General features: G+C 32.2%; 1 protein-coding gene across 1 annotated transcript in view; it reads left to right on the top strand.

Moving 5' to 3' along the window:
• The window catches only part of LOC134725970 (glutamate receptor ionotropic, NMDA 2B-like), a 43,590-nt gene extending 19,268 nt beyond the window's left edge, over nucleotides 1-24,322 (top strand). The window contains exons 2-17 of the mRNA XM_063590306.1: nucleotides 1,096-1,565; nucleotides 3,281-3,489; nucleotides 5,549-5,680; nucleotides 7,235-7,374; nucleotides 9,045-9,225; nucleotides 11,142-11,283; nucleotides 12,095-12,333; nucleotides 13,623-13,770; nucleotides 17,180-17,366; nucleotides 17,764-17,889; nucleotides 19,138-19,358; nucleotides 19,731-19,894; nucleotides 20,338-20,525; nucleotides 21,492-21,727; nucleotides 22,152-22,315; nucleotides 23,842-24,322. Coding sequence (XP_063446376.1) covers nucleotides 1,155-1,565; nucleotides 3,281-3,489; nucleotides 5,549-5,680; nucleotides 7,235-7,374; nucleotides 9,045-9,225; nucleotides 11,142-11,283; nucleotides 12,095-12,333; nucleotides 13,623-13,770; nucleotides 17,180-17,366; nucleotides 17,764-17,889; nucleotides 19,138-19,358; nucleotides 19,731-19,894; nucleotides 20,338-20,525; nucleotides 21,492-21,727; nucleotides 22,152-22,315; nucleotides 23,842-24,151 — 3,198 coding nt within the window. The 5' untranslated portion in view covers nucleotides 1,096-1,154 and the 3' untranslated portion in view covers nucleotides 24,152-24,322. The remainder of the gene's footprint in view (nucleotides 1-1,095; nucleotides 1,566-3,280; nucleotides 3,490-5,548; nucleotides 5,681-7,234; nucleotides 7,375-9,044; nucleotides 9,226-11,141; nucleotides 11,284-12,094; nucleotides 12,334-13,622; nucleotides 13,771-17,179; nucleotides 17,367-17,763; nucleotides 17,890-19,137; nucleotides 19,359-19,730; nucleotides 19,895-20,337; nucleotides 20,526-21,491; nucleotides 21,728-22,151; nucleotides 22,316-23,841) is intronic.
• The last annotated feature ends 1,205 nt before the right edge of the window (nucleotides 24,323-25,527 follow it).

The following is a 25,527-nucleotide window of genomic DNA, read 5'->3' on the forward strand; positions in this document are numbered from 1 at the left end:
AACATTATTGGTGTTTATTAATGTGTAGCGGAAGTTCTTTATAAGCATTTTACAATTTTGCATCGGTATAAAAACGAGTTGGTGCAATCAGGGATGTACGGAATGTTAAATCAGTGTTGTAGATTCATACATTCTTCGGATACGCCTAATGGTGTTTGCATTTTCAACAACGGATTAAAATTTTGTAAACCCTTGATTCCACTAAGAAAACTCAGGTTTTAATAACTATTGTTTTCTTCAATTAAATGCAGAGAAAAATTATATATTTGCAGACATTTGCTATTCAATTGGTCGTCACACGGAATGAAACAAGTAAACTCATGTTCAAAGAAATAAGCTGATTTAAATACGAAAGTAAAAATTCAAAATGTTTGAAAACTAAGATGTATGACTAGGGTTTTCCATTCGTTCGGGGCTGAGTTTTACGGACTTCACCCATTTTGAAATGCCTTTGAGTTCAATTTTTTGTTTCCTTTTAACCATGTGCCCACCATAAAATTGCTTTTAAATTATGTGCCCACCATGTGCCCTAAATAAAAAAAAAGAACTACTTGGAAACCGTTGCCTTTGTTATTGAGGTTTTAGAAATACCTTACTTGAAAACAAATGGGGACGATGATCGACGTTTAATAATTTGAATATCACGTAGAATGACAGTTTTGATCGAAAAAGCATTCTTCATTGATAAGTTTGCATTACTCTATGTTTGGATTGTATTTCATTAGTTACAAAACTTTGAGTTTTTACATGATATTGAATGTGACGTTTCATTCAATCATAATCAGCTTCAAGGATATGCACAGATATAGAATTACAGATACAAGAGAACAAGAAAAACGAGAAATTATTATATATCACATGCTTGTGATTAATGAGTTTGAAAACTTGTATTCTGAAATGAAAAGGACATTCTTCATAATTTCAGGCGAATCTAACTTACAATATACGTAACAATGAAGTTCCAGTATTGGCAGCTGTCATTTACACGATCTCCCTTCATTATCAGCTTTCTGACCATTGGTGATTTTATAATGACATTGTCGTTATGATTCCTTAAGAACAATAATGTCATTAGCATATTTTTTTTATTTATAGATAAAGATAGCGGTTGACGAGGGAGTTAATTGTAACCTTTTAGCATTCTATGCATCAATATGTTTATTCCAACAACGACTTTTTGGGGATTCATATGGACTTTTTGTTTACACTATACAGCCCATGGACAACGGCCTAAAGTAACCATACCTATAGTGGCGAAAAAAATAAGAAAATATGAAAGAACAATTACAACTGAAATTTCTACATTGATGAGAACCAGAACAACTTTTATGTTACTTAGACAATACGACATTAAAATAGTGTACTTGCCTTTGGATAATGAATCACCATCTGATATTTTGCAACTGTTTAATGATACCCTTTTGCAAGGAGGTATCAATTCCGTAATATACCTGCAGATAGGCGGAGAAACCTCTGTATCGTCAACTGATTATGTTACAACTGTCTTGGAGGATTTAGGATTGCCAGTTTTATCATGGGACCCCAAATATGCGGGAGCTCTAGAGGTAATTATTTCTTTTATTTATATAAGTAATTGTGTATACACTATTGTGTTTGGGGACTTTACTTTTTTGAAATGTCCACGTAGTTCAGTATTTTTATGATCTCCTTTTCCCATTTACTTTAAAGTTTACTTGTCCCTGTTTACTGCTATTGATACTACTTATATCGAGTAATGTACTTTGCACGCCATTCCACACAAAAAAAGAACTCATTATCATTAAACAGACATATATAAATTGTGTTCAGAAGATGTTTAAGTTAAAATATATATATATATATATTTTTAATTGAAAATCCAATTGAAAAATCAGAAGCTTTGCTTACTGAACAATGGTCAATTTTTACCTTTTCAAAAATTGAACTTCAACAGTGGTTTGAGTATATCTGAAGGGATTTGTCACGAGTTTGTTTCATTTTTTGCAAAAACAAAAATCAAATTTGTGCTCGAAGATAAAAAAAACCCCAACGTTAATACATGTATCATTAACGGTATATATTGTATTGATCAGAAACCTAATCCAAACGTTAATTCTAAATGGGTATGCATTTTGTATACCTCCACCTTCATATGTTGTAAGATAAAACTTAAGGTATCACAAAAATGAAAGGTTAATCTCTTACATCAAACGTCAGGAACCACTATTTATTGGCACATCTGAAGTACATTACAAATGTTAACAGTATTTTTACGTCAATGATTAAAAGGTAAATCACAAAAATACTGAACGTCGTGGAAAAGTCAAAACGGAAAGTCCCTAATCAAATGACATAATCAAAAGCTCAAACACATCAAACGAATGGACTTTCATTGAAGTTAAATGTAAAAATTGTTTTATTTGTCGTTTCAAACTTTCGTTGATAAGTATCATCTTCTTTATTGGGTAGAATGGTATTCTGTAAATGTATATGCTTGGTCTAATGATATTGAGGTTTCAGGACGTCTCGGACCAGATGCATATACCAAATGACACAAACATGTATCTGTATACATACATTGGTATTTAATGAAAGGGAGAGATTCCCTTTATATTAATTTTGATTTAGGTAATAATTCTACAGCAGCCAACAAATAAAAGAACACTACTTAAATGTAATGTGAACCAATTACAAAACTAAACAGTTTTCTTGGATATTATTGAGATTGTCAAACTATTTGTTATTTATAGAATTTAATTAATGTAGTGTTGAACAATAGTTGAGTATCTATGACAGTTTTGATTGATAATCATAGAGTTATCGAATCGAATCTACGATGTTATAGGTTAAATAAACAATGGTTGTTCAACGACAGATACGTACTTAATTTGTTTTCGTCTTTAATTTATTTTCCTAAAAACAAAAATGCAATGCCTATACAAAACGTTCAAGCTGTTTCTGTTTGTTATTTTTTTAGGAAGATTATTTGTACTTAATTTGATCAATAAATATAAAATAGTTTATTTAAACATTAAAAGTACAAAAAAAAATTTGAATGGACATAGCACTGAAAATTGTAATATGTTATATAATTGTAATTGCATCTATTGTATGGTAGAATGATAATTTCAAAAGTTACAAGTCACCAACTTTTGATGGTGTATGCATTCTAATGCTTACCATGACGTAGAACATATTCTTGCTCTTTTGAAGTTGTCAGAATTCCCTCAAATTTGTGTATTCTATTCTTGGTCCGTAAGCAGTGTTCTTAATCCCTATAATTTGAATAAAAATATTACAGAAAATCAAAGATCAGAGAGTTTTACAGTTTGCACCGACAGTGTACCATCAAGCCAGAGCTATGTTTCAGTTGATGGAGTTTTTTAATTGGACGCACTTTACGGTTGTTTCAAGTACACACACCAATCACTTTGATTTCGTTAGTGCTGTGAAGGACTTAGTGACTGAGAAGAACGAACAGGCTAAAAAACACATACCCATTAAAGCAGAGTACGTATATTGTTTTATGACTAGAAAGAGGTGTGAAGCATAAGTTAATGAGAAGGCATATTGTTATGGATACTTGATATTGAGCCAAATGTCCTGCACTTAAAACTTCTTTCAGTTGCTCAATACAAAATTATGGTTTAGTTTTTGTAAATGGGACCAAAACCGTAACGGCACTTTCAAAAGAAAACAAATATCCTTTTGGATTTTTTTCATTAGTGATCTTATCTAAAATAAACGTCCTCACAATCAACGATATATTGCATGGTCTGCAGAGTAGCTCATTAAAGCTTCTACAAAAATATCAACATTAATTTGATCAGTTAGCAAATAAACATTCCCCATTTTCATTCTCAATTTTATTTTTATTATCATAGATATTAGGACTAAATTTTATATATACGCAAGACGCGCGTTTCGTCTACAAAAGACTCATCAGTGACGCTCGAATCCAAAAAAACGCGTAACTGTGAATTTATCTAATCCAAAGGAGGTTTGTATCAAATGTATACAAATTATATTATATGGTTCGTACGCATGCAATTTATAAGGTGTCATTTTTTATACGCCCGTCAAAATTTTGACGGGACGTATTATGGTATACAAATGTCCGGTGTCCGTCCGTCTGTCCGGCGTAAACATGTCGCACCGTAACTTGAGAATGACTTATCAAAATTTCATGAAACTTAACATAGTTGTTTCTTATGATGGTCAAATGATCTGTATACTTTTTTGTGAAAATAAGATTAAAAATTTTTGAGTTACGGCACTTTGTAACTAAAACAGTGGTGTGTTTTTTTCACATGTCGCACCGTATCTCAAAAACGATTTTTGATTATGGCTTTAAACTTTAAATACTTCTTAGTTATATTAATCTCAATATCTGTATATTTTTTGGTGATGATTCAAAATTTTATTTTTGAGTTATTGAGTATTTTGTAAAAAAAAGGGGGAGGTTTTTTTTTACATGTTGTGCCGTATTTCAAAAACAATTTATGATTATTGCTTAAACTTTACACACTTCTTTTTTTATATTAATCTAAAGATCTGTATACTTTTTGGTGATGATTTAAAACTTTAATTTTGAGTTATTGAGTATTTTGTTAAACAGGGGAGGTTTTTTTTACATGTCGCGCCGTATCTCAAAAATAGATCTGTATACTTTTTGGTTTTGATTCAAAATTTTACTTTAGTGATATTTAGTTTTTTGTAAAAAAAAAACAGGGTTGGGGGCTTCACATGTCCCGCCGTGTCTCAAAAACAATATATGGTTATTGCTTAAAACTATCTCAGAAACTATTTATGATTATTGCATAAAACTTCCACACAAGACGTCGGGCGTATCATGCGCTCATGGCGCAGCTGTTTACTTCAATATATAAGAGAACATTCAGTTGTATCTCTATCGTTTTTCAAAAGGAGGCGACATATATTTAAGAGGCATTCAAGCATAAGATAAGCAAAATGAGTATGTTAAATTTAATGTATGTCTTTTTGTGCTTCTTCGTTACATTTTTTTTAAGTGATTAAGATGATAACACAGTTTTGACTGCTGTACCCCTATTCTTGACATTTTTACTCTTTGAGTGTGGTTGTTTTGTTCATGCATCGTTGACAATGTTATTTGAAGCGACTGTCATACAAGTGAGAGGTTTAGCTAGCTATAAAACCAGGTTCAATCCACCATTTTCTACATTAGAAAATGCTTGTACCAAGTCAGCTATATGACAATTGTTATTCATTCGTTTGATGCGTTTGGACTTTTGATTTTGCCTTTTGATTTTGGACTTTCCTTTTTGAATTTTCCTCGGAGTTCAGTATTTTTGTGTTTTTACTTTTTTCAAACTCAACAGTCGAAAAAACACTAACAAAGCAATGGCTTGAAAAGAAAAAAGTCACATAGACGAACCATTGAACATAAAACAGCAGAGAAAACAAAATACTGTGAAACAAGAATCCCACCATCTTAATCTTATTTATTTGAGGATTAGACAATTTGATTGGCCTGTTACTTTTTAGAGTAGTTTACCATACAAGCAACATACGTTATATCTATTTTCAGATTTAAACTTTTAGAGACTATTGTTTGCGATATAGGAGAGGGAAAATATTCAGATATATACCAGCCATTATTGAAAAGATGTTTGCAACAGAAAGTTCCAAGGGAAAACAGAATATTCCTAATGCACACAGAGTGAGTAAATTAAAAAGAATTTTTTTTTGCCACCCTTTGTGAGATGTTCTAACATTAGAGAGTAAAATTCAGAAAAAAACCTAAATAAAGGTAATAGAAGTTAACCTATGTTCAATAGTTATATTTCGATTAACCTGCAAATCCTGGTAACAATCTAACTCCGACACATCAATTGTAAGAGAAAATTAACGGAACAACAGAAACTCTGAACTATACAACACCATCAGGGAAAATAGTAGGCAAATCTTTCATGAAAAGAAAATTCTGTCAACGACTTTATGCAAAATGTTACAAAATGCCACGATACTATCTGTATATTTTGAGAATAGAATTAAATGTTTGTTATTATTTCCTTTTAATATCATTTTGTAAATGCTTCTACTTTAATTTATGAGTTATAGTAGCTGCAAACTAAAATATAATAAAGGATCTTTTACTTTTTTCATTTTGTCTATTTGTCCACAATCTAAATTTCGCTTACATATCATTTGTTCTATTCCTTTTATAAAAATCCTCTGTTATAACATTAAACGATTCAATATATTTTACTTGGTACATTTTATTATCAGTATCGTCCTTAACTGTCACACCATAAAGTGAGCTTGAAAGCCAACGCTACTTTTCTTTTTTCCATTAAAAAATTAGGAAACGAACCCAACACAGTAACCGTAAAATTGATTAAAATCATTGTGATTTGTAAAAAAAACAGTCTTGCGTCGTTATCATTCCTTTTTCATATTCAAAGTTATGCTTTTCATCTTAAAAGTGTCTTTTTAAAACTTTTAGTCATTCAAGATCTTACATAGTTCCTAGCCCTTCTTTCTAAAGGTTCGCGGATTATCGTTATGTACACATGCTTATAATGATACAATTTATTATCAGGTTAAAAAACACATTCATCGTATCCTGTTATAAAAAAAAAATAAAATAATTAAGTTCGACATTTTATTGCATAACTTACAAAAAGTAGACAAACCTGTTACCTATTAACACATACGGAAAACAAGGAACAACGGTGGTGTTCCTATGAAGTTGATTAACAAGTTTACACTGAACAGTAAATCATGTTAAGAAAATAGTACTTTCTAAGTATGTGTTGATGTTACCTAGCAGTAATGAAATAAAATCCGAATCAATAACTCCCAGTCTTTATCTTCAGTTCACTATTTTAAATCTTTTTTGTTTTAAACGTGTATATGCTCTGAACACATACATAACTAAGATAGACCAAATTACTAGGCTATTTTATACCCCGTTTCGTACGGTACCTTTGATAATTATTTACACCACTGGGTCGATGCCACTGCTGGTGGACGTCTCGTCTCCGAGGGTATCACCAGCAGTGGCATAGATTACCTTAGCTGTATTTGGAACAACTTTAGGAATTTTGGATCCTCAATGCTCTTCAACTTTGTACTTGTTTGGCTTTATAAATATTTTGATATGAGCGTCACTGATGTGTCTTATTGAGACGAAACGCGCGTCGTGCGTACTAAATTATAATCCTGGTACCTTTGATAATTATTTGACGTTGTCGTTTTGTTGTAATTTTAGAACTAAATATGCAAAAGCTTTAATGGAAGCTGCAACCAGTATTGGTTTGACGACAAAAGACTACCAATGGATTTTAACAACATCTGCGATGGGACTAGTGACATATTTGGCAGACAATGCTTATCCTTTAGGAGTACTTGGTAGGATAATTTTTTAAGAAACAGTATGTACTCTATATGGTAGCAGCAATGTTGCGCACATAACAGATCCAAAGGAACTTAAGTTTACTTATCATAGTATATACGATCATAAATGTTTCTTAAGTTAAATAGCATAACATTTGAAAAAAAATTATCGTTAATGTTATTACTACCATTCAGTTAATACCTATGGCTGGTGAAGTGTGTACTGGCATAAAAATACAGATATTGTGTTGATAAAATTCTCTCCTATAAACTTCTGGAAATTACTGTTACATTTAGACAATATTAAAAAAAACATGTCAAAATCTCTGATGCCTTTCCCGGCTTTGGTGATACTTTTTGTTCATTTGGTATATTAGCTTTCCATTTCTTAAGAATGTATTAGGTGAGGTTTTGGAATTCGTGCAAAATTTTCGGACTCCTTGGTTTTTTTTTTTTATACAAAATAACGTAAAATAGTTAGCCCCATAAAACCCATCAATTGTTTTCATATAAGACTAAATAGCTCATGAAAGGTCATTTACCAAAATATTAGAAGATCCTTAATTTTCTTTGCTTTTTTTTGGGACCAAAATAAAACCAATGCAAACATGAGGTAAACGTCCAAGTCAGCCTTTTCCGCCATATTTTAGATCTCAGATATCTCGAAATAGAGGTCCATGACCTATCAATATTTTCAGCTTATTTTTATCCTTAAAGAATGCTGTACCAGCTTATAGTATCAATTTTAGATTCTTGATTTATTATTTTTCACCTCACCTCACCTAAGTACATCCTTAATAAATATTTGGATTTTTGTATATTTTGGCTAGGAGTATCATTCTAAAAATGTGCATCTGGTGCAAATAATGGTACCGTTTATATTATAACTATTAGTTCTTGCGCTTGATAAACGAATCTGCGTGATATGTTATTGAAGTTTCTGGTCACAATTTAACGACGTGTTAATGTAACTCGGGTAACTACATATGAATATTTACCGTAAAATCTTAGGTTCGTTCAGTGTAAATGAGTTTTGAATTATCTCTTCGGCGATTTGCTATTTGCAAGTTTGTCATTCAGAAATCGTATATCCAAGGTGTTTCAATCAGCTATGTTTTTAACTCGCGTAACCTTTGAACTATTAGTATCTATAAAAAAGGAGACGAAAAATACTGAAGGATATAAACTCATAAATCGTTAACTAACTGACATTAGACTTTAACGACGAGAAAAGAATAATACACAATTTTACTCTCTAACTTCGTTAATCGCTGATTAATTTAACCTTCGGAATTTTTTTTTTATTTTACAGCCATTGACAATTCTTATGAAAAAGGAATAACATACTAGATTGTGATTCCCACATCAGAGCTTCACTGATGAGTCTTATGTAGACGAAACGCGCATCTGACTATTTGATATCTTTTGCACCTCCTTGATAGGTTTGCAAGACTGTCACCTTGTGTGTGTTAGATTGTCGTTTGCTTTTTGCTTTACTTCAGCGGTTTTTTGTTTCGTTGATTTCCTCGTATAATTGATGTGTTTCCTCGATTCTAGTTTTTGAACCGGATTTATTTTCTCTTAATCGATTTATTACTTTCTAAAATCGGTATACAACTGTTGCCCTTAGATAATTTGTTATACACATAAAATATGTATGGTAGTAAAATTTTTCTCACTTTCAGGATTATCACATGAAGAGGAATATCCTTCTCCTAGTATAGTTAAAGTCATCAAAGATGCAATATATGATTCAGTTAGAGTGTGGACTATGGCAATGGCAAGTTTGTCCCGTAGAAAATCTTTAGACTTGTTTCCAGATTTAAATAATTCATCTAGATGGCAGGATGGACAAGAACTTTATAAGTATTTATATTTCAAAAAACTGATTTGACATTATTCATATATCCGAAAAACATATCTAGTAATTCATCTAGAGCACCAATATACAATGGTGAATAATTATGTTTTAGCAACTGTTTTGAAATTATGTAACAATGAGTGTTTGCATATATAATACCCCAATGAACACGAAGATGCTATCAAAACTATAAAGTCTATAAAGCCAAAAAGGCTGTTGTTTCTCAATAGACTTTAAACTAGGATATATGACAATCGTGACGTAACGACTTTTTCAGCTGAAGCATACCCTCTTACTTAAGGGCATACGATACAGTTTTGATCCTGTATTTACAAGTTCATGAACATTTGCATAAAGGCTATTTTTTACCTGATTAAATCAAATATGTAATAAAAAATATACCTTCATGCGCTACTTTTTGAGTAAAATGAGGTCGAAATTTTGTATATTTGCTCGAAATTCAGATTTGTGGCCGCAATTTCTTTTTCGAAAGAAAGGCATAACTTTTTTGTTATAAAAGATAAACACAATTTGATTTTTGTTAAATAATCGGTAATTTCTGTATTTTATAAATATCTTATAAAAATATGCAATTTGTTATTCAGAAATAACTCATATTCATCAAATGTTCATGAATTGAGGAAAACACGTCATTTTTTACTGCATGTTTATCAAAATAAAAAAAAAATCCTCTATTTACAGTTTTATAAAATTTGGGTCACAAAATCTCCCTGAAAAATGAAACAAAATGCAGTTTTGAAAAATAGGGGTCCATGAACTCTTTTTCAAATTAAATCTGTTTGAATGATAAAAATCAGTCGAAAATGCATCTTTTCCCGTCACAGTTTGACGTCGCAAAAATAACAAATTACGTTAGCAACGTCATTACCTTCCCTGTAACTGTATCGTATGCCCTTAACACATTGCGTTTATATATCTCAACTTATTCGTAACGTGAGTGCATTATCACATTATATAGAAAAAAATAATAGAGGTGCGTGTTCATTCACATAAACTGCTCCAGTATTGTTATTGGCACTATAAAAGTTTTGCAGGTCATCCCCATAAATCGATAAGATATATTTGTTTAAAAACTCACAGGTGAAATGATTTCGCGGTCTTAGATTTTTGAATACCATATACGTCATCAGATTTGTAACATATCGCTTATGTCCTTTAACCTAATGTGACATTTTGACGGAATGTAGGTTCTCATGACCCGAGTGCACACATACCTGGAAACTTTCTCCTGTCGACGTATCCTGTCAGCTCCCTGCTTTTTCATCTGGATTTGTGTATTAAAAAAGGGTTAATGAGTGTAAATTATTTCAAACACTATTCAAAATAAATATTCTTATGCATATCATTCGTAACAATAATTTTCATTGTTGAAAAAGGGGTAAATTCCACGTTCTACGAGTCCGTAACTAAGAAAGCCACAATTTTGAAATCTGATTTTTTTCTCACAAAATAAACATGAAAGTTACATGTTGAGCCTTACAATGTTCTACTTGTCAACGTTGAGACCATTCTGAAGCGGACTCTTTCTTTTCTTTCATTTTAAGCCAAATATTCATCATAAGGTATTCATTTTCATATGCTGAATTAGAATGGTGATTACTGGATTGTATTTCAATCTTGGTCTTCGTAAAACATGATTTTACTATCGCATATATCAGTTTACCTTGCTCCGCTACGCGTCGCTAGTTAATCTCAATTTACGATAGAAAAATCTACGTTTTACGAAGGCCAAGATTGAAATACATTACAGTTATATCCTAACCTTATCATTAACATAATTATATATGATAGTTGCTGCTTCATTTTTTTCATTATGACATACTTTGTGTATTTGATCAACACGTCTTAATAAATTCAGATAGATGCAAATATATATTTCTCTACAATTGCTTCATTTCAGTGAAATGCTTAACATAAGATTGAAGGATTTGCGTTCGTCTGTTGAGTTCACCGAAAATGGATTAAATCAATACACATCGTTAAATATACTTAACACACAGGAGAAAACAGAAAGAACGAGAGTAACGAAAAAATGGATAAAGGTAAGAAAATTGATTAAACCAAACTTTGTTTAACTAGTTTAAAACACTACATACCTTAAATATTGAAAACAACACGTTATTAATTCTTTGAGTCCGAAGCGCTTTTCTGGGTTTACCTTCATCAGGAACGCTCAAAGCCAAACATTTGAAATCCGAAGATGTATAAGTACCGAAACCGTTGAAGAGCTATTTGATAAAAATACCAAAAATAAATAGCCAAATTCAACCAAAGCCAACATTGCCTGAGGAAGTTGAAACCTTAGTTTCTTAATAATTTATGAATTTATAAACGGACATTTTTAGTAAAGTTTGTAAAATCATGTCAGTACCGAAGTACTGACAACCCACTGAGCTAATGATACCCTCGGGGACTGATAGTCCACCAGCAAAGGTAAATTATACAACCAAAAAATATGGTTTACAGACCATACCCTCTACCAACTTACTTGTATATGGATTAAACATAAAGAAATTAGTTGTGAAGGTATATGCAAATAAGTTGCATGTCTTCACTAGAAACTAATAAATGTTAGTTTACTTGATTTATACTTTTTACATTTTATCAAGAAAAAAACATGGTGTATCATCAACCAGATTTGCTCATAAATAAATAATAGTTGTTGTCATTGCTCTTTTTATTTACGTTCAAATATATTTTAGGGGATAGTCAGTCAATTAAATTTCTAGCATTTTCGCATTTCCACTAAAAATATCGAAAACATTTGATTAAACATTTTAATAATTTTAATTTGTGATTGATAGGAATAAAGAATTATTAAAAAAAAAAAACGTCATTCGTTGATGCTTTCAGGTTGGTGATTGGTTTCCGAAAAGAGTCGGGTCAGAAATAAAGCCGTCAATAGAATTAAACAGTATCACATGGCCTGGAAATCAACCATTCCCTCCACTCGGCCGACCAGCTCGCCGGTTTTTCAATATTGCAACTTTGAATGAAGCACCGTATGTGATGTACAGACCAACAGATGTTCTAACGGGGAAATGTAATTATCCTGCTACAAAATGTAGAGTGGTATACAACGCTACTGAACAGTGAGTTATAGGTGATTTCTATTCCGTATCATTTCGGATGATCATATCTAACAGATATTCAAATAAAATAACTAATCAGATAATTGTCAGTTTGACGTCAATTTTAAACTTAGAAAATGTATTCTGGATTCCTTTGAGACAACTCTCCATAAGAGACTAAACGACATAAATAAACAACTGAAGGTAACCATACCGCATTGTCAGTTATAAAAATATTCGAAATGACACATGTAAAACAATTCAAACCAGACAACTAATGGTATAATTTATGTATAATATAATGAACGAAAACCTTTTAACTTTAGTTACTGTTGCCTATCTCTTATATACAAAACAATAAACAAGCTGATAGATCGACAGTGGAAAAAACTGAATCAAAGTCTCTTACATGAGACTGTTTCAAACAAAATGTGGCGAGTTAATTTATTTAAGAGTGCCTAATTACATCCCAATCCTGTAGTTTAACATCGGAACACATGCAACACTGTTCAAATAAGTTGCAAAATGAGAGATTCTTCACACCGATACAAAGCACAAAATACAATTCTTAATATCAATAAAGACACAAAGTACATCTAAGGGTACTCACAATAATTATTATTGATAGCTAGTTCGTTGCCTACTGTAACTAAGAACAAAATTATGTAAAACATACTGAATAAAATCACCCGTATTTTTATAGTACTGTCAAGTATATAAACCTATCTTAGATACCAGGACTAAATTTTGTATATACGCCAAACGCGCGTTTCGTCTACAAAAGACTCACCAGTGACACTCGAATCAAAAAAGTTAAAAAGGTCAAATAAACTAAGAAGTTGAATAGCATTGAGAACCAAAATACCTTAAAGTTAAGGCAATCTATGCTCGAGGTAGAAAAGGCTTAGCATTTCAAAATTCAAAATATTGTAAACAGTTACTTTATAAACATAACCATATCAATGATAATTCATGTCAGCACAAAAAGTGCTGACTACTGGGCTGGTGATACCCTCGTGGAAATAAATCTCCACCAGCAGTGGCATCGACCCAGTGGTAGTAAATCAATTCATTATAGATACCAGGACTAAATTTTGTAGATACGCCAGACGCGCGTTTCGTCTACAAAAGACTCATCAGTGTGGCTCGAATCCAAAAAGTTTGCGCGTTTTAAAATGTTTAATCAAATAGTAAAGGTACTATAATTAAAGTTGGCAAAGTCAATTTCAGTCCGATCATTTAACGAATTTTTTGACATACTATGCTTTTTCTTCAATATTAATCTACCTTTATTTGAATATTTTTTTTAGTGGAAACGATACAACGTTCGAGAACGGGACAGTTGTAAACTGCTGTACAGGATTGAGCATAGATTTGTTATTAGTTCTGAGTGACAAAATGAAATTCGATTTTAACTTGTTTGAAGTTCCAGATAGAACGTTCGGCATTCAAGATATGGTATGATATATTAATACCATATTTGTTTAAAGTTGAATAACAACAAAGACCCTTATTAGATGGCAAAATTAAATGCTCAAGCACATCAAGGGATGATTTGGTACAATCATGTTCAAGCTATTATAGCCAGCTTAACTTCGCACTTGTATGCCAGTCGCATATAATTCCTTTATTGACAACAATGTGTGAGCAATTTGTGTATATTTTTCAAGTAAATAGTAAATTCTATGCATTATAATTTGATCAGACTCATAGCCTGTCTAGTACAAATTGGTATTCCAATATCTTCTAGTAGACATTGCATATAAAGTTGATATTATCGGGCCTCTAAATTGATTTAAATTTTTACCAGAATTCAGGTTTTTATTTAAACAGCAGTGAGTTTCAGAATTCTATTAGTAATTTTAATTTATTTTTATTATTTTTACTGATTCACTTGATAAGTTAATGATATTATCGCACCTCAGTTAAATTAGTGACGTTGTGATTGGTTGAACGCCATCAAGATGCACTATGGGTCCATGGGGATAGGCAAATTTCAATTGTGTATCATGACTCATGATTGGCTATTAATAGTGACGTTATCTATGAAATATTATTGTATCTCATTGATTATTTTTTTTCAAAAGTTGGCAAGAAAAGTAATGTGTGATAGTTAGGGCTCACTACAGACCCTTCTGTACTCACCCCTTATGAATTTTACTAACCCTCTTTGCGTCCAAAGGGGGGCCAACACTACACAATATAACTTATGATAGGTCTTTTTATTTTAAACAGGCACTTTATTTTCTGTTTGTTATCCACTGTCTTCAATAATTGTGTTTTTCCGTTTATTTCGCGTTAAGCACATATGAAGCCGCTGATTTTCTTTTTATTTCAAATATTATTCTTCCTGGACCTTTATCAACTTATTAGTACGGGGGTTGATCATTGCTATGGTTGACAGTTTTCTCATTGACAAACAAACCACATTATCTGTTTATTTTAATTCAACCATGTGTTGTACTTTGGCCAAGTCAGCATATCTAAACTTATGTCTTTTAAAAAAGAGTGGGTTGTTGGTGACTGCTTCATAGATATAGGAAGATGTGGTGTGAGTGCCAATGAGACAACTCTCCATCCAAACAACAATTCAAAAATTAAACCATTATAGGTTAAAGTACGGCCTTCAACACGGAGCCTTGGCTCACACCGAACAACAAGCTATAAAGGGCCCCAAAATAACTAGTGTAAAACCATTCAAACGGGAAAACCAACGGTCTAATCTATATAAACAAAACGAGAAACGAGAAACACGTATATATTACATAAACAAACGACAACTACTGTACATCAGATTCCTTCAGTCTGCTTTTCAGCCAGAAATTATTGTTATTTTTTCATGCAATTTTCCTTGCTTTGGTTAAAAATAGATACTATGTCATGAACGAAGAAAATTATTTCTACATATTTCAGGGGATAGGTCCTTTCTATACGTGAGAAATATTGTAGAAGCTTGCGTTAAACTATAGCCTGTTTTTTTTGTTAGCTGCTTTTTTAGCTCACCGGGCCCGAAGGGCCAAGTGAGCTTTTCTCATCACTTGGCGTCCGTCGTCCGTCGTCCGTCGTCCGCGTTAACTTTTACAAAAATCTTCTTCTCTGAAACTACTGGGCCAAATTAAACCAAACTTGGCCACAATCATCATTGATGTATCTAGTTTAAAATTTGTGTTTTTTGACCCGTCCAACCAACCAAGACGGCCGCCAGGGCTAAAAATTGAACATAGGGGTAAAATGCAGTTTTTGGCTATAACTCAAAAACCAAAGCATTTAGAGCAAATCTGACATGGGGGTTAAATTGTTTATCAGGTCAAGATTTATCTGCCCTGAAATATTCAGATGAATCAGACAACCCATTGTTGGGTTGCTGCCCCTAAATTGGTAATTTTAAGGAAATTTTCCTGTTTTTGGTTATTATCTTGAATATCAATATAGATGGAGATAAACTGTAAACAGCAATAATTTTCAGCAAAGTAAGATTTACAAATAAGTCAAATGACCAAAACGGTCAGTTGACCCCTTTAGGAGTAATTGCCCTTTATAGTCAATTTTTAACCATTTTTCGTAAATCTTAGTTAATTTTCACAAAAATCTTTTCCTCTGAAACTACGGTGCCAAATTTGACCAAATATAGCCAGAATCATTATTAGGCCATGTACTTTAAAAATTGTGTTATGTGACCGGGCAAACCAACCAAGATGGCCACTGCAGCTAAAAATAGAACATAGGGGTAAAACTCGGTTTTTGGCTTTTAACTCAAAAAACAAGGCATTTATAGCAAATCTGACATGGGGTTAAATTATTTATCAGGTCAAGATCTATCTGCTCTAAAAAATATTCAGATGAATCAGACAACCCATTGTTGGGTTGCTGCCCCTAAATTGGTAATTTAAAGGAAATTTTATTGTTTTTGGTTATTATCTTGAATATTATTATAGATGGAGATAAACTGTAAACAGCAATAATGTACAGCAATTTAAGACTAAAAAATAAGTCAAAATGACCAAAATGGTCAAGTGACCCCCTAAGAAGTTATTGTCCTATATAATCAATTTTTAACAATTTTCATGAAATTTGTAAATTTTTACTAACATTTTCCACTGAAACTACACGGACAAGTTCATTATAGATAGAGATAATTGTAAGCAGCAAGAATATTCAGTAAAGTAAGATTTACAAACACATCACAATCACCTAAACACAATTTTGTCATGAACTGTCTGCTTCCTTTGTTTAATTCACATATACCAAGGTGAGCGACACAGGCTCTTTAGAGCCTCTTGTTTACTCTTGTCCAGGTGTCATTACTCTATTATTTAATGACAAAAAAATATTTAAAAAATACCGAAGTCAAATGTAAATGTAAAAAGGGAAAGTTAAAAAATCTGACATAATCAAATAAAAGACTTTATCAGAAGAAGTCTGTTTACCTTTAGAAAGGTTTTCATCACCTTTTAAACTTACTCTCTGTGCATCTTTTGACATACGGGTACTTTTAGAAAGGTTTTCACCATCTTTCAAACTTACTCTCTGTGCATCTTTTGACATACGGGTACTTTTAGAAAGGTTTTCACCACCTTTTAAAGTTTCTCTCTGTGCACCTTTTGACATACTGGCGCTCAGTACTGACGAGAATAATTCAATAGAAATGATTTATGTTTTACTCTTAAAAAGTAAAGAACGAAAATATCGAACTTCGAGGAAAATTTAAAACGGAAAGTCCAAAATCAAATGGAAAAATCAAAATCTAATAAAAATGTAGAAAAACGTACCATACTTTTTTTGTTTAAACTGTTAGTATTTGAAACCAGTACTAATGAAGTAATGGCATTAAAAATTCTAAAATGCTTTCACTTTCTGTTTATTCAAGGTTACAGGAGAATGGAATGGTCTTATCGAACTATTGATGAACGGAGAAGCAGATATGGTTGTCACTTCGATGCAAATTACACCTAGACGAAGTGAAGCCGCCATGTTTTCTATGCCTTTCCTGGAAACTGGAACTACCATTATTGTATCATTAACTAAAGGAGCAATATCTGCCACTGCTGTGTTAGGTACTAGTATATATTTACATACATGATTATAAAATGGGAGTGATATCCTCGCGATGATCAAAAGAATGACTTTCAAGGCAAAGGGAAATTGAAAGAGTAACAGAGAACCTGTTTAGCATTAATATGATGCCTTTTATGAAGGCCTTGCTTTATTTATTCACTGTAATAGGCATATTTACTCCATAGAAAAACTTTCCAAAACTTTTCTCGCTATGTTTTTGATCATACTGTAGTCAATCATCATTTTCTGCAGTCATTGATCAAAAATATAGTATTTTAATTGTAAGAAAATGGAAAACTTTCAGTTGAAATATGATTGGACTTCGGATATAATGTTTTAAAATTGATTATAATAGTGTGTCATATATTTAGAAGAGTTTAATTTTATTTATTTCAGAGCCGTACGATTACCCAGCTTGGTGTCTTATTTTGGTATTCAGTGTCCATTCTATTGGTGCTTCTATTTTCATATTTGAATGGTTAAGTCCAGCTGGTTTGGATCAAGGCAAAACACCAATGCGAGGTAACTACGAGGTAAATTTGAGGTTAAAGGTCAGCTTTCAATAAACTCTTATGACTTTTAACTGAATTCCTCATCTAAGGTTATCTATGATGTGTGTGAATGGATATACCAGTAGATGTATTAATACAAGCTACACAAAGATGCAGTAAACGACCACATTTGTTCTTGTCGGTCTTGGTTCAGTATTCGATCCTCTGAAGCTTATTTTCTTCGATTGAACATCCTTTAAACCACTAACGCCGCAATGTTATTAAAGATAATAATTGATTTTATAATTATATGGATGTAATTGTATCTATATATTCGTCACATTTCCCTTTTCGGCCATACAAATTCTCGAAAAAAATATATGATTGATTATTGATGTTATGCCGGCGTCACACATTGATGTATAGACCGGAGTGTACCAGACGTACAGATAAAATTGACACATACCGAATACATTCGTTGCAAGCCAGAGGAACGCTTAGCAATCGTTAAACGCGCGTTGCATAAGTTTGAAGTACGTCGAAATGCTAAAGTAAACGATTGGCAAACGCTATAACTCCAGAAAATTTGTATGCATCATAAAAATGTTCATCCAGCTCAAGCGTTTGCCAAGCGTATACCTGTACGCTACACGCACGTTATCCTTATTCTACAAGCGCATTGAAAACGTTCCAGATAAGTTTCGGATACGCTTAGGGCACGTTGTATACGCTTCAAGCTCGAACGTGTGAAGGTGTGTTTGTGACACACATCCCAGTATTAAACCCCCACACACGCCCAAAGCACGGATAATCGTCACTGGACGCTTCTCAAATACATTCAAGAGGCGTGTTTTCCTTCGTAGCGTACATTCCATCTACGTTAAACAAACGCCAGACATACGCCAACATACGTTACTTAAACGCCCGATAAACGCTTAGGTACATATGTCGTATGCCCAATTCACGCTGAAAGCTCGTTTTGCACCCGATACAGATATGATTGACTGGATAAATTCATCCAAAATAACTAGCGTATTGGAAGCGTATAGGATTTTTTACCACGCCGGGCGTACGTCGGAGCTATACGCTGATGTGTGAAGCCGGTATTAACGCCACTTTCAACACTTGACAAAAATGCACATATTAAAAAGAGCTACTATATTACAAATACAAAACAAATATGGTTGACCTGAAAAGAAATGACAAAAACAAATTATTACAGTAAAAATGTCAGTAATATTTCATAAATTAATCTAGCTTTCTTTTGTTTTTGGTATAGAACACAAGTTTTCCCTTTTCCGGTCTTTCTGGTTAATATGGGCTATGTTGTTTGGTGCAGCCGTGTCAGCTGATAATCCTCGTGGTGTGTCAAGCCGTTTTCTTGGAAATGTATGGGCATTGTTTGCCTTGGTTTTCCTTGCAAGCTATACAGCTAACCTTGCAGCCTTCATGATAACAAAAGAAAGTTACTATGATTTATCAGGAATACAAGACTGGCGAGTAAGTGATTTTTATGATAGCTTCCATTACGCACTTTAAGACATGTTATCTCTTAGGTATGCAGTCAAGTAAGAAATATAATATTTTACACAAGAGTATCATTGATTGAAAAAAAAAATTAATTTTAGACTATGAAGGGTAATACAATTTTTTTTAAATTTTAATTTCATTTTGTTTTACAGTTTACAAATCCGCATAATTCATTAGCCATGTAGATAGATTAGAAATGTTTTAAATTCGGACGAATTTATGAGGGATCAAATATTTTACACAAAAAGTATCATGGACTAAAAAAATATTTTTCAGAGAGAAGACCTGACTATAAAGGGTAGTAATACAATTTATTTTTATTCTTATTACATTTTTTAACAGTTAACAAATCCGTATAAGCATAAACCTCGTCCATTTAAATTTGCTACTGTTCCTAATGGAAGCACAGAAGAAAATCTACGTGAAACAAGACCAGGAATGTACAAATATATGTACCAATACATGCAGCCATCAGTTCCCGAGGCTATAGCAGCCCTGAAAAGACAGTAAGTTGATACAGTTATATATCTTGTTGCGTATATTTTTATTTCTGCATTTATAATGCCATCGCTTTAGTAAAACTAATGTATAATTATATAAATGTCAGATGTGTTCATCGATGAAGTATTGTCGCCTCAATTTACACCGGTATATCTGCAAACAATCTCTTCCGCATAGTCAAAACCAAATAGACATTACCCCATATGTTTATATCATCGTGCACTTAAAGAAAATATTTTTTGAGTTCGTTTTGTGATTGACTTACTGTAATTTCACAATGAAATATCTGTAAATACAAATACATAGAGTTCATGCTTTATTCATGTATTCAACTATATAGAGCAATGTTTTATATTGCATAAAAGAAAAAAGAATGAAACTCCTTATTAGATACATGTCCATATTTGCTTGATTAACCTTCATCAAAGACTGTTTTCACATTTAATAGGGACATCAACGCTTTTATCTATGATGCAACACCATTGGAATATCAAGTAGGTATTGATCCTGATTGTGATTTAAGAACAGTAGGACAGTCCTACGCTATGACAGGATACGGAATAGGATTTCCACTAGAGACTGACACTGATCTAGTAACAGAGGTTAACAACATTATACTGGATCTACAAGAAGACGGTAAGAGTCATATATTAGTCTGCCAAATATGTCTCTTCATTTTTACTGCTTTTATTTGTAGAGACACTAACATTTCCATGACATAATAACAAACCATTAATGCAAAAACAATCTTATCATTTAGCAAATAAAAAAAAAATTACTAACTAGTTTGATAACATTACATATACAGATGCGTTAAATGAAGAGATAATATTAACAAATTTACGCATTGGTTTTTCTTTGAATCTAGCTGACTTGGATCAAAGACCTACAGAATATACAACCAGAATACAAATTAGGAAGTAATGGCTATAGAAATATATCATGCATAAAGCTAAAAGGGCAACATGAACGATCATCACTTTTTTACTTTTTCCTTATATTTCTACGTCTTTTTTTCAGTTTTGTGGTCCATTTTCGCTTCCCCACTGAATCGTCTAAATAATCATGTGCAAATTGTTCTGTAATGATCGTATGAATTCAATAAGGATTTTTAGTCGTATTAAAAGATCATTATCAAAATAAAAGACTGGTCCATTAACTGCAAAACAAAATTTTAAAGTACAGTTATTTACAAAGGTTTAGCAGGGGGTAACAAATGACAATGATCTGATAAAGTGAAAATATGCACACTTAGTCTATCAAATGTCTACAATTTTCTGATTAGGAAAAACGATATGTGATGTGCTTCAAAAAGTGAAATAACCTTTATTATTCCACTAGAATACGTCTAAGATTTGAAAAGTACTTTCCAAAGTGATACAATTTAAAAGTTTTTCTGGTGGCAAAATAAACTTAAAATACAAACCTGTGCGCTATTTTTGTTTATATATATACCATGTACCACTTAATAATAGCCTCTGTATGGTTTTTATGAAATAGCTACACTTTTTTAATTGGGATGACGCCTTTTTGTGAGAACATATTTATAGTCTTTTTGATCATTCAATCACATTTTATTTGATTCCTCTCTTTTATAATAAGGTGAACTGGAAAGACTTCGAAAGTTTTGGCTTGCAGGAGCATGTCATTCTAAATTGAATCAGAAAAGGTCTAGTGACGAGTTAGGGATACTCAATTTTACAAGCGCATTCATACTGTTAGCGGCTGGTATTGTTCTAGGAGGTTTGCTTCTAATACTAGAACACTTGTACTTCCGGTTTGGGCGTAAATGTTTGAAGGAGTACGACAAATGTGGATGTTGTGCCTTAGTAAGTCTGGTGAGTATTTTATCTATATAAATAGCGCCATGAAAACTATTTGGAAAATATGGAATTATGAACCAGAATGAAGTAGTAAATTCAGGAATTGATTATAATAATGCTTGGTTTTAAAGATTGTATTCATATTTCACAAACAGGTTACTGATATTTAATACTTTAAACAAAACAAACTATAAAGTGTTTGAAATCTTATTGGCAATTATATCACATCATCTCATTTTTATACTTACATTCTTCTGCGAATTGTATTTGGTCACATTCTCTATACGAGATAAGATATCACAAATTTGTAAGAATATTTGAGATGATTATTAATAAAGTGTGAGATTTCAACTGTCAGGAGTTCATAAAACATAAAGGTTTCAGAACCAGTTCATATGAAACAAAGAAGAAAGTTATAAAACAATATCTTTTTCTTTAGAGTTTGGGTAAATCATTGACGTTCGAACAGACAATAATGGAAGCTATAGACCTACATAAGAAACATAAATGTAAAGATCCTCTGTGTGAGACACAACTATGGAAAGCAAAGCACGAATTGGATCTTGCTTTGTTAAAAATACAGAAACTAAGTAGAGAAATCGGGTGAGTGACATGGGCAGTTGTAGGTGATAATAATGTTCAATAGCAAAAAGACTGATTTTCTTTATATAGTGCCATATTTAAAGGCAACAGTAGTATACCGTTGTTCGAAATTCATAAATCGATAGAGAAACAACAAATCCGGGTTACGAACTAAAACTGAGGGAAACGTATCAAATATAAGAGAACAATGGCACAACAGAAACACAACACCAAAATTTAACACACACAGAAACGAACTATAATATAACAATGGACATTCCTGACTTGGTATGCAAAAATGGTGGGTAGAACCGGGTTCTGTGGCATGCCAAACTTACCACTTGTTAATTATATCATTAAAATAACAACATTACACACCAGGGCTACAATAAATAAATGGGAGAAAATATAGGACAGAGAAACAAACGAACAATAGCCATCAAAGGGTACCAGATTAAAATAAAATACGCCAGACGTGCGTTATGTCCACACAAAACTATGCTCAGATTAAAAAAGTATGAAAGCCACAACAAGTTCAAAGTTGAAGATTGTCGAGGAAAAAAAGTTCTAAAACGTTGTGACCAATACTGCAGGGTTATCCGCCTGTGACAAAATTTCATTATTATCAAGAATAAAACATAGTTTTGCAAACTGTAAATTTTATAAAATGACTATATAATAGATATACATGATTAAACTGACGTGGTGATTAGCTATAGAATAAAAACGAAAACATTACAAAATAACAGCCGTGTTATTTATTGTAGCCATTGTTATTCAAATAGTTATCAAAGGTACCAGGATTACAATTTAGTACGCCAGACGCGCGTTTCATCTACATAAGACTCATCAGTGACGCTCATATCAAAATATTAATATCAAAGCCATTGCAACGCGTAAAGTGACGTCACATTTGAATTTCTAAAACGTGATCTAAAAATTAAGAAAGAATTTGGATGAAATTCAAGATTAGATTTGAATGACTTATCTAACTTATATTAATAACAGTGAAAATTATAATACTAATTGATATCTAATTGTAGTAGTAATTAGATAATTAATTGTATTATCTAGCTTTGTCGGGGATTCTACTGATCAAACCAAATATATCGTGTACATTTTGTTGATCCAATATAAAATCTACCAAAAGAACTGGATGATTTATCATCTCCAACACAACACAACATCAAAATCCAACAAATTTATTTGGGATGTAAAAGTATATCTGTATTTATGCACACTTATTTCAATTTATTCAGCTGTTATTATATTATAATTATATTTTTTAGACCAAAATATCAACCTTTTGAATAAGTTTTTATAAAAAAGCACAGATGAGTTTAACAGACAATCGAAAAAATGTCATACGAATTCGATTTTGCATCAAATTATAAGATATACCAAGTCTTTGTAACTGTCTTCGTCTAAATGCGTTTTTCGTGAATAGAGGAACACGTACACATCAAATGAATATTATATAACGTACATTTTTCATTGCCCGTCATACGTATACAAGAACACTGATATAATGTTTTATTTTAATGCAGGGCAATCAAGCAAGCGCCGGCATTAAAGTACAAACTTGAAATTATTGGTCATCAAGATTCTAAAGTTGAAGATGACACCATAGAAAACAAATCAAAGGTAGCTGAGACGTCTAATGGCGACATGCGTCAAAGAAGACGGGATTCTACCTTAAGGCGATCACCTAGTTATAATAATGCCATAGGTGGGGATAGTAATTTGACTCAGGAAAATCAAAGTGCAAAAAATAATGCTTCTGAAGGAGATAATCTAACTAAAGAATCTCCATCGTCAAGGAATGGAGCATATGCTTTTGGTGAAGGAGAAGTATAAGTAATTTGTGATATATGCAACAACGATGTATAAATTTCATTATGCAAATGTCTGTTTTGTTTGTTTGATGTAACATGACTTTAGTGGATGAAGCTGTGCCTTTATTAATCTGTGTTAATTGATGCAATATCATGTGTAAATAAGTGTATAAAACATATCATCTATTTTTTAACATTTTCACAAAAATAAAAAAAAATGAAATGTCTTGTGTTCTTCTAATTGTGTTTTTTTTTCGGAGAATTAATTGCATAGGCATTTGGGTTGTGTGAGTATAGACATAGTATCAATTCAAAACGTTTTTTATTATTTAGTTTGATTTACATATGATGAAAATGCTGATTACCAAATATATTAAACAGTACAACAGACCATACCAACAGCATGCTACTAAATTCTCCTAGAAATTAGAAATAAGACAATACAACGTACAAGGTACAAACTGAGATGAAATCGGATATATCTTAATATGTTATAGGTAAACTACAGTCTAAATAAAACATTAAAACGCAAGTGTACTAGGTAGGGAATCGTTAAGAATTACGGTACTACACACACAGATAGAATGATAAAAGACTAACGATTATTGCTGTGATACTGGTTGAGATAACTGATATACAAATAATTGAATAATGAAAGCAAAAAAACTACATAGAAAACAAGAAACTTAGCAACACGAAATCTAACGAAAACCCTGTTGATATCTGGATACTTGGTGCTACGGAAGGATGAACAAATAATGCTTCATATGTGGCACACAACGTGTTGCTCGTGTAAAAAGTACAACGCTGTGGATAAATTCGGTCGGTCATGTTTGAGAATTAGGACATGATTGTGTTTTCGAAAATAAGAGCGTGTCGTAATCTTTGAAACGGATATCAAATAACGACCAACAAACTCATAATGACGTCCGTAAAACATATTAGGAATGATTTCAACTTCATCACTTAGAACTATTTGGTTAACATCATCCTTGTAAGAAGCGACAACATCTATGAAAACATCATGTAGGAATAATTAACTGATTAAAGATACCAGGACTAAATTTTGTATATACACCAGACGCGCGTTTCGTCTACAAAAGACTCATCAGTGACGCTCGAATCCAAAAAAGTTAAAAAATGCAATCTCTGGAATCGACTCAACTGTAGAATGTATACCTCATATACAGACGCTGCTAAATGTAGAGGCATAAGAATGGAAAATTAACAAATAGGAAGCTCAAAGTGTTTACCCCTTAACATTGTTTGTCTTCATCGGAGGTTAAATCAAATCAAATAGAATATGAAATATTCCTCAGATTGAGTTTAATATGTCAAAGTACAATACAATAAACTACTTAATAGAGTATGATGAATATATATATAAAGAATATTCAA

The sequence above is a fragment of the Mytilus trossulus genome, chromosome 7 (genome assembly GCF_036588685.1).
Source record: "Mytilus trossulus isolate FHL-02 chromosome 7, PNRI_Mtr1.1.1.hap1, whole genome shotgun sequence".
Taxonomy (NCBI): domain Eukaryota; kingdom Metazoa; phylum Mollusca; class Bivalvia; order Mytilida; family Mytilidae; genus Mytilus; species Mytilus trossulus.